The 12,332-nt window shown below is 32.4% G+C and overlaps 1 protein-coding gene across 1 annotated transcript; it reads right to left on the bottom strand.

The window, feature by feature from the left end:
* Positions 1 to 3,485: 3,485 nt before the first annotated feature.
* On the bottom strand, positions 3,486 to 9,990 carry LOC117924990 (NADPH--cytochrome P450 reductase). The gene is made up of 18 exons (XM_034843757.1): positions 9,406 to 9,990; positions 9,163 to 9,222; positions 8,995 to 9,071; positions 8,713 to 8,770; positions 8,540 to 8,623; positions 8,360 to 8,396; positions 7,354 to 7,423; positions 7,057 to 7,251; positions 6,878 to 6,970; positions 6,499 to 6,724; positions 6,309 to 6,392; positions 6,077 to 6,228; positions 5,421 to 5,517; positions 4,885 to 5,034; positions 4,713 to 4,790; positions 4,498 to 4,620; positions 4,292 to 4,405; positions 3,486 to 3,932 (listed from the first exon to the last, which is right to left on the bottom strand). The coding sequence occupies exons 1-18, from the start codon at positions 9,742 to 9,744 to the stop codon at positions 3,852 to 3,854; spliced, it is 2,118 nt and encodes a 705-aa protein (XP_034699648.1). The 5' UTR covers positions 9,745 to 9,990; the 3' UTR covers positions 3,486 to 3,851.
* Positions 9,991 to 12,332: the final 2,342 nt, after the last annotated feature.

Genomic DNA, 12,332 nt, shown 5'->3' with positions numbered 1-12,332 from the left:
TTCTTTCACATTTTCCCTTAAATTTTTTGGAAACCAAACATAGCTATAAGGAATATGAAACAAAGAAAAAAAATAAAAAATATATATATTTAAAATTAATAAATTACTTTTATATACTTTTTAAAACTCATTTCATATATATATATATATATATTCTTTCTTCATAACATTTCATTATTTTCTATAGTAATGTTAATTTATACATCATTTTATTATTTCTCATTAAGTTTTTAAGTATTATTTTCAATCATAATACCCTATTTTTATGATCCTTAGTGTTAAGATTAGGCAGTGAATTAAATGAATCAACTTTCTTGACTAACCCAAACGTTCCGATTTGTATATCTTTTCCCTTTTTCTTACATGCTTCAACAATAATAGGGTGGATAAATGAAAAGTACAATAAAAGAAAAATAAAAAATAAATTTAAAATAAATATTTTTTTTCTTATATATTACTTTAAATTCATTTAATTTATTTAAACCTTTTTACATAAAAATTAAATATTTTAAAAATACATAAATTTTAAATTAATTTCAGTTATATTTGATTTTTTCATATTGTTTTTTATAATAAAATTAAATATAAAAATCATTTTTCTTAATATTTTCCTGAGCCTAATATAGTACTAGTGTCTTTTTAAAGTAATTATATTTATTTATGTTTACAAATTTTGAATTAAATTAATTCATATTGAATTACTAGTTGTTCCTCTTTCCAGGCTTTATTGACTAGGTTAATTTTCATGGTTGCCAAAAACAGTTTTTTCTTTTAAAAAAACATTTTGATTGCCTCGAAATAATTTTTTCTCGTATGTTTTTTTTTATGCAGTATTTTAAGAAATAAAATATGATATTTTATGGATTTTTTCATATGAGTGTGTGGAACATACTTTTTCCTTAAAAATTTACATTTTTGCACTAAATTTAGTATGTCGGTCCATTATAAAAGGAAAATGATCTATTTATTATATAGTTAAATCAATTTTTGATAAATATTATTTGAATGATTATTGTGCAAAACATTACTCTAATTCCTAAGCAATTTAAGGAATTTTTAACCAAATAAAAAAAATTATAAATTATTTTTTCTGCAAGTGAGAAATTTACTTCTAAATTTTGAACAATTTAGAAGGGTACCTAACAAATACAAAGTTAATGAATGATTTAAACTTAAATAATTTAATTTGAAATTGTTTCTTAAATAGACTTATAGGCCATTGGAGTCCTTATATTCAAAACCTTATGTAAGTAATAATTTATTTGGTGCCTTAGGAACAAAAACTATCATTCTAACCTTTCTTGACAGATTCCATCCACAAACACAAAATATATAACCGATTGATATTACTCATTAGCATTTAGCTATTGTATTTATTTTTCTCGTTGTTGGTCATATATATATATATATATATAACTTCTAATTATTTTTTAAATGGATTTACAATGCATTTGATAAAATTAAGAATTGTACTTAAAATTACAACTTCAATGAAAAATAAGTGAGCTAAAATGAATTTTTTATAAACCCGCATTTTGAAAACATGGTTTCACTTAAAAAAGAAGATAAAAATTAATTTTTTTTATAAAAAAAAAAACACCATACCAACATGATACTTAGGTGCCTAAAATGAACAAATGTTTTAAATTTTATCAAGATTTTGCATTATTTAGCCAAGGAAAGAAAGACCATTTTGACCCAAAATTCCAACTGAACACTCAAGCTCCTGCACACCTACTTCTCTCAAATGGATTACCTACCCACTCCCATTTATATATTGAAAACAACTATTAATAGATGAAAATAAGATGTAACATCTCATGATAAATGTGGAAAATACATTCTAAATAAATAAATCAATAAAAATATTTTTGATGACACATCTTAAGTGGATCCATACCATAATTCAAAATATACTTAAGATATTTATAACTAAAAATATTTTTAAAAAGCATATATAAACCAGTCTATATTATATTGATTGGAATAAAATTTAAATTTTTAAAAAATAAAAATCTGTACAAGTGGGTGTGATAATGGTGACAAAAAATAAAAATATTTTTAATAAAAATCTGAGTGGCTGATGAGCTGCCAAATATTTGGGGTGTCTTAGTTGTCCCCCAACACAACCTATTATTGAAATATTTGTGGTGTTTGGAGGGTTCCCACCCCACCTGTCTTTCTTCTTTTGGCTGATGGGATTGTGTCCTTTCACAGCATGAGGTTCATAATTGATAAATAAAGTGTGGTTGGCGGTTGGCCCCATGGACCATGGATTTGGCAACTTTTTGGATTTGTCCAAATTGCCCATTTTTTATTGTACACCAATTTTTATTTTTATTTTTATTTTTAAAAAAAACTATTAGATAGAAAACCAACCAAATCCTCTCAAAAGGTCAATATTTTCCCCTTTCTAGCCTTTCTTTTCTTCATTATTTTTACTTAAAATTATTTTACCCTAATTATATCCTCAATTATGCATATCATATAAATATAATATTTTTTTTCATTCGAAATTCATGTCTTAATCTCTTTATTACTCGAATCAAGTACAAAAAAGAAAAAGAAAAAAATAATGATTATAATTAAGAAATTTTAATCAAATGGGTTTTGAATAAAGAATCATTCTAACTAATGAAAAACCTAAATTTGTATGAACTTTTTATTTGCAAAAATATTAGATGAGTTGAGTTTGGTTTGAAGGCTTAGGCCAACCTTGATCCATTGCCACCAATTTATGAAGGGGGTGGTTGTTGATAGAAGGATGAAAAATGACTAAGCCAAGCCAACATCCACTTCCCACCTACCAAAGTAGGTTTGGTTCATTCATGCTCATGATAATAAATATAGATTTTTTTTTTCTATTATTATTTTTTTGGTGGGTTGGCTATGAACATGGATTCATGAGGAACACATATGATCATAAGATTATGAAAATGACTTCCCATTTAAAAAAATTAATAAATGATCCATCGTCCATACTTCTCAAAGAATAAGGATTGATTTAGAAAGTATTTTTATCCTTTCTGGTCAAATATCCCTTCATCTGTTTTTAATCTGTGAAATACTACTGAAGTAACTTCTGTTGGCTGGCAAGGAGCACTTATAGCATTCAAAACCCTTGAATTCAACTCAGTGAGGTTGTCTCAAGAACTGAAGATTTCATTTTCTTTCCATTTCCTCAAACTTTCTCAGCGGCCAAACAGAAAATTAAATACCTTGTTAAAAGACACACAAACCAAAGAAAGAAAAAAATCATATGCAGGCATTTACCCCGTCACCAAACAAGTCATGTATTCAAATCTGAAGTAAAAACTCAAAAACCCATCACCACAATGAAATGATATCGAAATCTACTGAAACCTACATTTTATTCTGTGAATGGAAAATTCTCCATTAACATCTCATTTTTCATTACAGCCTATTCCTATCCAAAAAGACCCTTAATTTCAATAGTTTTGCACAAGACAAGTGAATATAGTTTGTCCCAAGCAAAAATAAATCAACCCAAGAAGAGAATTACATTAGGAACCCGAAAATCGAAGTCTTTGTTTGTCATTTGAACCTTCTTGTTGGTTCATATAACGAAAATTACAAAGTCCAGTAACTATGCCTAGAAATTATTATCAATAATAATATATATATAAATTACATGAACAAAAAAATTCCTCTTAAGGAAAGAGTAAAAAGAATCACAGAACCAATCACTATAGGGACAAACTGCAATTTCTGCCTGAAGGATTTCAAGGCCTTCCCATATACTTGGTTTATCCCGACAATTTGGCCTCGGTAAAATATGTTTTTTTTCCCTTCATTTTCCTTTTTCTACCGAAGCCTGCATAGAAGAGTAATCACCACACATCACGTAGATACCTCCCAGTCATTTGCAGATTCTTCACCATGCTCTCAGCCTTGGAGCTGTCTAGAGATCCCTGAAATCAACAAGTTGGTAAATGTGATCAGTTAGATTAAATTCCATTCCGAAAACATAAAATAACGGTTGGAAAAAGCATTGGATAGAAATTAAATGTGTGTTCACGCGTTTCTGCCAGACACACCCAATGGCTTTTTGTGCCAGTTGTCAACAAATATGAAACATCGCAATCACATTTTTGAAGGTGAAGGATTGGGACCATGGGCAGGGCGCTACTGGCACGTCTGTTCTTTGTTTCTAACCATAAAAAATATTGTAATGGGTGGTGGTAAACATTAGGTATGATGATTTTATCAAGGTGGGTAGAGGCAGCCATTTGTCGATTCAGGGATGTTGATTTTATTTGTATGAACGTACCTGCTCTTGCAAGATGGTATGAAGAGTTCTGTGGACATCCCTTGCCATGCCTTTGGCATCACCACAGACATAAATGTAGCCTCCCTGAGAAATTACATTCCAAATATCCGACGCCTAGATATAAAGCAAACATGCACTTAGCATCTCAAACAAATGGACAATAATATATAAAAACAAAAACTTTGGATGAATGGCCCTTCCCGTACCTTCTCCATCATCTTATGCTGTACATATTCCTTGGTGGGTCCTTCACGTGAGAAAGCAACAATCAGCTCTGAGAGCGCACCAGATTCAACAAAGCCATTCAGCTCGTCTTCATAAATGTAGTCCTGCAAAGATAGGAGCACACAAAATTAAAGTTTCACATTTGACACAAAATATAGCCACATTTGTTCATAAAATAGATTAGGGTCTGACTTACCATTTTTCGGTTCCTGCATCCAAAGAATAATATGGATGATCCTAGTTCTGCTCCAGCTTCTTTAAGAGCAAATCTTTCCTGTGAAATGAAAACATAAATCAGGTCAGTCGGTTGAAGCAATATGAAGTAAGAAGGCCGAAGTCGCTAAATGGTCAAGTCTGTCAATTAAAACCTGCAGGAAACCCCTAAAAGGAGCTAATCCGGTGCCAGGGCCAATCATGATAATCGGCACTGAAGTATCAGCAGGAAGTTTGAAGTTGGATTGCCTAACAAAAATTGGCGCCCAGCTGCAATCTTGGCTTTCCTCCAAGGGCACAGCATTCTGCGAAAAAAATTGGAAGCTTTTAGAAAAGGAAAGTTAAAGTCCACAGATCTGAGACGTGAGAGATATGGCCATAACTGAACCAGACAGTGTTCAATCAGATTAACAGTGAAAAATAAATTTCGAGAAGAGCTCTTGATTCCAGTAATGTGGATAGATATTCCTGGTATGTCATGGAATGACCCCAATATAGGCCAGTAAGATTTGAGAACATATGTCCACCTTTATGGAGCTCAAGTGACTTCCTCATTCATAATAGTCTGATACCTTTCCTATTTCCGCTCTTTTTCCTTCATCATTTTCTGTTACCTTGCCCAGCTCTTTAAAATGTGACCACTATCATCAATAAGTTAAAAGAACTAAAATAAAGAAATAAAATGCAGTACCTTCATCCAAGTTGAACAAATACCCTTGTGAATCCGTCCTGTGGGCATCTTATCACAAACCAAGGCACAAGTGACATGAATTCTAGATGATGCCATCCTGTAAAAGTACATCATCACAGGTAATTAATACATAACATCCATTTACAGGATATATTGGTGGCTTTCTTTGTCACCAAAAGAAGTTTTTCCTTCCACAAGAGTGCCAAAGTCTTCATATGACAGTTCCTTCTCCTATTCAAAGGATGAAGATCAAAATTTTATAGCATATCCTCCTCAAGAACACCTATATTTTCTTGGGAAAAAAAATATTCTCTTATTTACTACAAGGATCATTGGGTAGCCACACATCATGCCCTAATTCAAAGGAACTGTCCAACTCTAGAAATCTTATCATCTAAAACTGGCCTAATTGAATGACTGCAACCAACTACTATGTGACAAGGATCAACATCTGATCATCTGTCAAGCTAAGTTGGTTTTTTCATATAACCAAATATGGCAGCCCAAGAGATCTTTTTCTTGCTGCACAAGGCCAAATATGTGTCATGAATTCAATTTACAGTTTTACGGCATCATAGTGTATTACACAGTTGACATCTAGAGGTATTAACAGCAAAAAGATGTGATCTAATATTTGAAAGGACAGAAATACTCACTTTGGGGAGGATGAGATGGAATAATATCTGGGCTGCAAGCGTGGAGCAACTGCTGCAAAGAAAACTCCAAGTGGAGGCTTGGCAGATGGGAATTCAGCCATTATCTCAAGGAGACTTCTCTGACTTGCAACTACCCATTGTGCATATTCATCCTGTAAAACAACATATTCTCATGAGAGGCATAACAAGGGAACCAGTTTTCATATCAAAGATCTGCATGAAAATTCCCAACCTTTCCAGAAGGAGATGCAAGATATTTCAACCTCTCAGCTTCACTGGGATCAGAAGCATGGGCGGCTAGAGCATTCAAAGCAGACTGGAAAATAAATGCATTCAAACAATTAGTACTAAAAAATTAGCAAACTCAAATTTCATCAATAAAAAAATTATTTTGATATATTGACTTGAGGAAAGAAACTAACCTTTTTGGGAGAACTCAAAACATCTGCATACCGAGTTAGTGCTGTTCTTAAAGTGCATGGTGGGAAAGGAGGTGACAAAGAGCTTCCACTAAGTGGTGTGCCATCCTCTCTTTCGGTATGGATGGAAAAGTAAACATCTGGAGAAAAGCCTAACAACCTTTCAGCCTCCTCCACCGTTTCAGTCAGATTCTCACAGTACACACCAACATGATCTCCTGTTTCATATCTGAGGTCAAAGAGGCCAAGAGTAAATACATGTCTAAAGAATTTGCTTTTGTTTTCAATAAACAACAAAATAAAATAAATAAGCAAAAAATGTCATAACCACCCCCATTACAAGAACATATTCAGATTGAAATGATTCAGAAAAGCAACTTACGTAAGTCCAGTGCCAGATATGTCGAATTCCAGATGCGTACAAGAACGATCGGATGCAGGGGTATGAAGCTCCTTCCTCACAGCCACATTAGCTCTTCATGCAGAGATGCCAATCATTTTAGATTACAGAAACGATAAAAAATTGAGAATTAAGTTGTAAGGCAAAGCTTTCTTTGATACCTGCATGGATGTTGAGCATCATGAACAGTATGACCATTTGCACTACCCCAGGTCTTGTCCTGCATTGATGCACCTTCTGGGTCATGAAATACAACCCTGTATTCCAACACAGCAGCTGTGTAAGGGGTAGAAACAGTTGTTGCATCATCCTCATCCCGAAGCAACTGATCCAACTCAGGCCACAGCAACTCACGCCTAGAATAGCAACAGTTGACATAAGATATAAGATTATTTTAATATAAAAGGGAATGCACATCAACACATTGTATATTCCGGGTAGTGATTCAATTTTTGTACCATGCAGCGAAGTCATCCTCAATGCATTGGTCATCATCCCCAAGACCCACTGGGACAATGCGCTTTCCACCTGAAATGAATAAAGATCATGTCAGCTCAAGGGAACGAATTTGATGAAAATAGAAGCACAACTCAACAAGCTAATTACAGCAATAAATCTTTTCATCTCTTAGATGATAACAATTCTCTAGGAGTGTTTTAATTTAGTATTTGGTCAAAACCCAATTAGACTAAATGATCATATAATTCCATTTTTTATTGGAAATTGAAGAGGCGTGACAGATACCCACTATTTTTCACCTGATTCCATAAATAAACTACCATTTGATACCGGAAAATGATATCCAGATATTTCACTGCCAGCAATTAGCAGCCCAGTAGAATACAAAACATTCTCAAACTCTTGAACCAATTTGACAATGAACATTTTTAAATCAGGGGCACCAAACACTTAATCAAAAATTGTACCCAAAACAGAGACATTATTGAAATTATTCCATTAAACAACTGGCAGTTTAAATTTTTTTGTTAACTCTTCATATAAACAATTCTCCAAGTTCTATAAATTATCTGGACCACCCAAAGTCAAGGCCCAGAAAATCCAGAACATCAATTCCAGAAAACAAAGTTTATGAAGAAATATGCGGGTAAACTTGGAAAGCTGATAAATTTAAGATGAGCTGCACCTCCAAAACATCACAGGAACCCATATAAGTGACGGACTCTTTAGTCATCCAAGAAATCCCATTGCAAAGATTTTGGGAATGACAACAACAAAAGGCACATGATAATTTTTTTTACGGGGTGTGAAACAGACAAAACTCATAGGAGAGCCTATTGACAACATTTTCCATATCCAAGAAGCTTATTACAGTCATAATAACTTGACATCCAAAGCAATAAAGTATTATGACATCAGATTAAAATAAACTATTTAAAAACATAAGAAACAGACAAGAAGTTGCAGAAAAACATGTTACAAAGGGGAGGGAAAAGTATAACATACCCTGCTCGGTAATGATATCATCGACCACCTTTGCAACCTGTTTCCCGTGGACAAGATCATAAATCAGGCGTAACCAACGCAATAATGTATAATTGAAAAAGAAACAATAAAAGTTAAAACCATAGTTTCTTCTCCTAGATTAAGAAAAGCCTTATAATAAATCGGAACGCAATTCCACACCTTATTGAAATGCTCATATTGCCTATTTCCAAGGCCAAACACTCCGTATTTAAGATTTTGAAGCCATTCCCCTCTCTCTTTCCCCTACACTCAAGAGTGAAAAACATCAACAAATTGCACCATTTTTTATTCACCAAACATGAGAAATTCATAGTCAAACAAACCATATTTACCTCTGCAAACCACTTATAAAACCTGGCCGCGTTATCGGTTGGCTCACCATCTCCATACCTAACCAATTAACCAAGTCATAAGAACAAAAACCCGAAATTGTATAATATTAAGGGCCCATTTGCGATCATATTTCCCATTCAAAAATCCTTTTTTTTTTTTTCCAGCAATCAGTGGTTTCTCCAATTGCAAATCAAATTATCATTACAGAGAAAGAAAAGAACATGTTTTGAAAAGCACCCAAAAGGACCCTAAAAGAAAAGGTACATGATGATTAAGCTTACGTAGCCAAGAAGAAGAAAGCCAAAGTTTCCTTCTTCAATTTCTCTTCATACTCGTCATCATCACCAGCATAATCATCCTGTCATTTATTCAATAATTTTATTTACTTAAAAACCCCATAAAATTCCAAAAAATAAAAAAAAAAGTCAACAAAGATTAATCAAACCTACCAAATCAACAACTTTGAAGATCGCCTTTTCATACCGAGCTTTGGCTTCTTCAGCAAGGGCCTTCACATCATGAATCAACACACTCAATAAAAAGACAAAAAGGAAGAAAAAGGAAGAATACACTCACAAAAAGTTTAATTCGAATACTCAATATTTCATTCAACCCAATCCAAGAAACGATTTCATGGCTATAATCCTAAATTTTTGTGTATAAATTCCATGGATCAGTAAAGAAAAGCTCACCTTAGCGAAGCCTTCCGCAGTTCCCGTCTGTGTTCCGAAGAATATGGTGACCTTCTGCTTGCCGTCATCCACCTCCACTTCCAGGTCCTTCACAATCAACGGCTTGGGAGGGTCCGGCGTCTTCGACTGCTTCTGGCCGGATCTCCGCCATATCAACACCACAACGCACCCGATCAACACCGCGATAGACGTCGTCAAGATCATGATAAACTCCCGGTTCTCTAACACCATCGCGGCAGCGCCGCCCGACTCAGACGACACATTCGATTGGTCCATGCTTCCCTTGATTATCGCCGACATCAGATCAAACGGTGACACCTTCACAGAGCTCGATTGCATGATGATTCCGGACGCTTCGCCGGAACACCAAATCCTCCCGAATTATTAAACGAAAAACTAGAATCGGAGCAAACCAAACAGATCCAAATTGTAGAAAAGATAAATAGATTTTCCGAGAGGAAGAATCAAAAGAGAGAGCCCCCCAACTCACAGAACAACAAAAATTGAAGCAATGATTTGGTGAGTTGGGTGTGTGCAGGTGGGTGATAGTTGAATTGAGAGGCTCTCCCTACAAAGAAGGAAGTAGGAAGCAGAAAGAGAAGCGTTTTATGGACAGGTCTGTCCCAACCCAACGCCCACCAAACCAGACTGGTCAAAACCACCTACCACCACCCTTAACCATGGTTACTTCCCTCGAGTTAAAAAGGTAAATTCCAGTACCCCGGAATCAAAATTCCAAGATTGCCCTCCTCTGTCCTCTCTCTAAATGGATTTTTCTGGAAAATGCCGCCCCCCGCCCCCCGGCCCCTTTCTCCCTCCACCAAATATTTTGCCATCATAATTGTGGAGAAAAGCGAAGGCATGAGTAGATGAGTGTAATTAATGATTTCTAGAATCTTAATTTTCATTAATTTTTCCAAGGATTTTAGCCGGATTTTCTTTCCTTTTATTAAAATTGTTTCCAGATTTTTCATTTAATTATATCAAATTTTCTTTTTATCCAACAAGCGTACAGACCACGTGCACGCCCATGGGACACCCACGTGGCTAATAGTGTGAGGATCTAAAATTTTCCAACATGGCATTCAACACAAGGATTTTGATATGGAACTTTATGAGTTTCAAATACTTACATCTTTATTATAAAGTAGTTTTAAATTCATTATTTTCTATTGTGTTAGATTTTAGATCGGCTTAAAGATAGATGTATGTATCTTATGAGATTCCGGGTGGGATTGAAAATAGTTGTCTAAAATGAGTTTTTTTTTAAAAAAAAATTGATAAAATTTAAAAAATACTTTTAAAAGTATAAAAATTTACTTATAACATTGAAAAATCATTTATAATATTTTCTAAAGAAATATTTATAATATATCTGACAATCTTTTTGTTTGAAATATTTTTTATATAAAAATATTTTTAAAATAATTACCTATAAAATATTTTTCATAAACATTAAATTGATTTTTCAATACTACAAGTATTTTTTCAATGTTTTAAATATATTTTCCAAATTTTATCAAATGTGGTTTTATTTTTCAAAAACACTTTTTAAATTAAATACTTTGGAATCACTTCAAACTCATAATAATGATTCTCTTCAAAATATTTCCATATAAAACACTTCTACTAAAAAGTATAAATACTGTCACATGCAATGAAAATATATGAGTGATTTTTATAATTTATTCTAAAATTAAATTAAAATTTATTTTTATTATTTATTTATTTATTTATTTTTGTTCTTGTCATGATGTATACAGTCTACTGACATCATTTATCACCGAATGGGTAGCTTTTATTTTTGGCGGCATTGTCACGTCGGCTGTCATATAAAATAAGGAAAATAAAACAAAATGGCATGTAGGATAAAACAAGCATTTAAGACTAGAAGGATATTCCATTAAGATTTTTTTTCTCTTTATATTTAGATAAATGACCATAATTAGTAAAAATTACACTAAAGAAAATTACAAAGTGGTAAAGGTATAATTATAATATGATTCTTTATTTTTCTTTAAATACCCTATGATCAAAATATGGTAAAAAATAAATAAATGAATAATAATTACTCATCTATTTTATGTTTAAAAAAAGATAAATAATTATTCAAATTATTTTTTAGATTTCAGCTATTCTTGGTTCCATGTCAAAAAAGTAAAAAGCAAAATGCATAAATAAAAAATAGATTTAAGATTATTAAATTATTTTTATATGTTTTTTAAAATTTATTTCATTTGTTATTTTTATTATATAAAAGTTAAATAATTTTAAAAGATATAATTTTTAATTAATTTTAATTATATATATATATATATATATATATATATATATATATATATATATTGTATTTTTTACTGTGAAACCAAATATGAAAAAATTATTTTTAAAATTATTTTTAATATTTTTTAAAAACTAAACATAACTTAAAGAAAAATATTTAATATTTAAGTGAATTTGAGAAAATATATATTTTTTAATTATTTTTATTGTAAATGGTCAAAGAAAAGCGGTTTTTGACCGAGTAGAGTGAAACCGCGGGCGACGTGTGAAATAAAGTTTGTGGGGTGGAAGCGGAACCGGATGGCTGCGCTGGACCGGCAAGTGTGGCGCACGTGGGCAATGAGCACGTCCCTTTTTAGGCCGCGGATGCCCATGCTCTAACTACACAACCTAACACAAAACGTATGAAAATTGCTTCTTTAAAAAAATATTAAAATATTAATAATATAAAAGGGTGAGATGCTAAAGGGTTCTTTGGAAAAGTGTTGTTAAAAACCATTTTCTTTACTTTAGATGATAATAATTTTCTACCTTAAAAAGTACTCTTAGAAACATTCAAATGGGATTTTACCACTTTATACTTGAATCTCATTCTTTGATACCTTTAATATGGTATTACATTTTCGGATCTCACATCTTAAATT

Source organism: Vitis riparia, chromosome 11 (genome assembly GCF_004353265.1).
Source record: "Vitis riparia cultivar Riparia Gloire de Montpellier isolate 1030 chromosome 11, EGFV_Vit.rip_1.0, whole genome shotgun sequence".
Lineage (NCBI taxonomy): Eukaryota > Viridiplantae > Streptophyta > Magnoliopsida > Vitales > Vitaceae > Vitis > Vitis riparia.
Note: the sequence above shows the minus strand (reverse complement) of the source record. Positions and strands in the feature narration are given on the sequence as shown.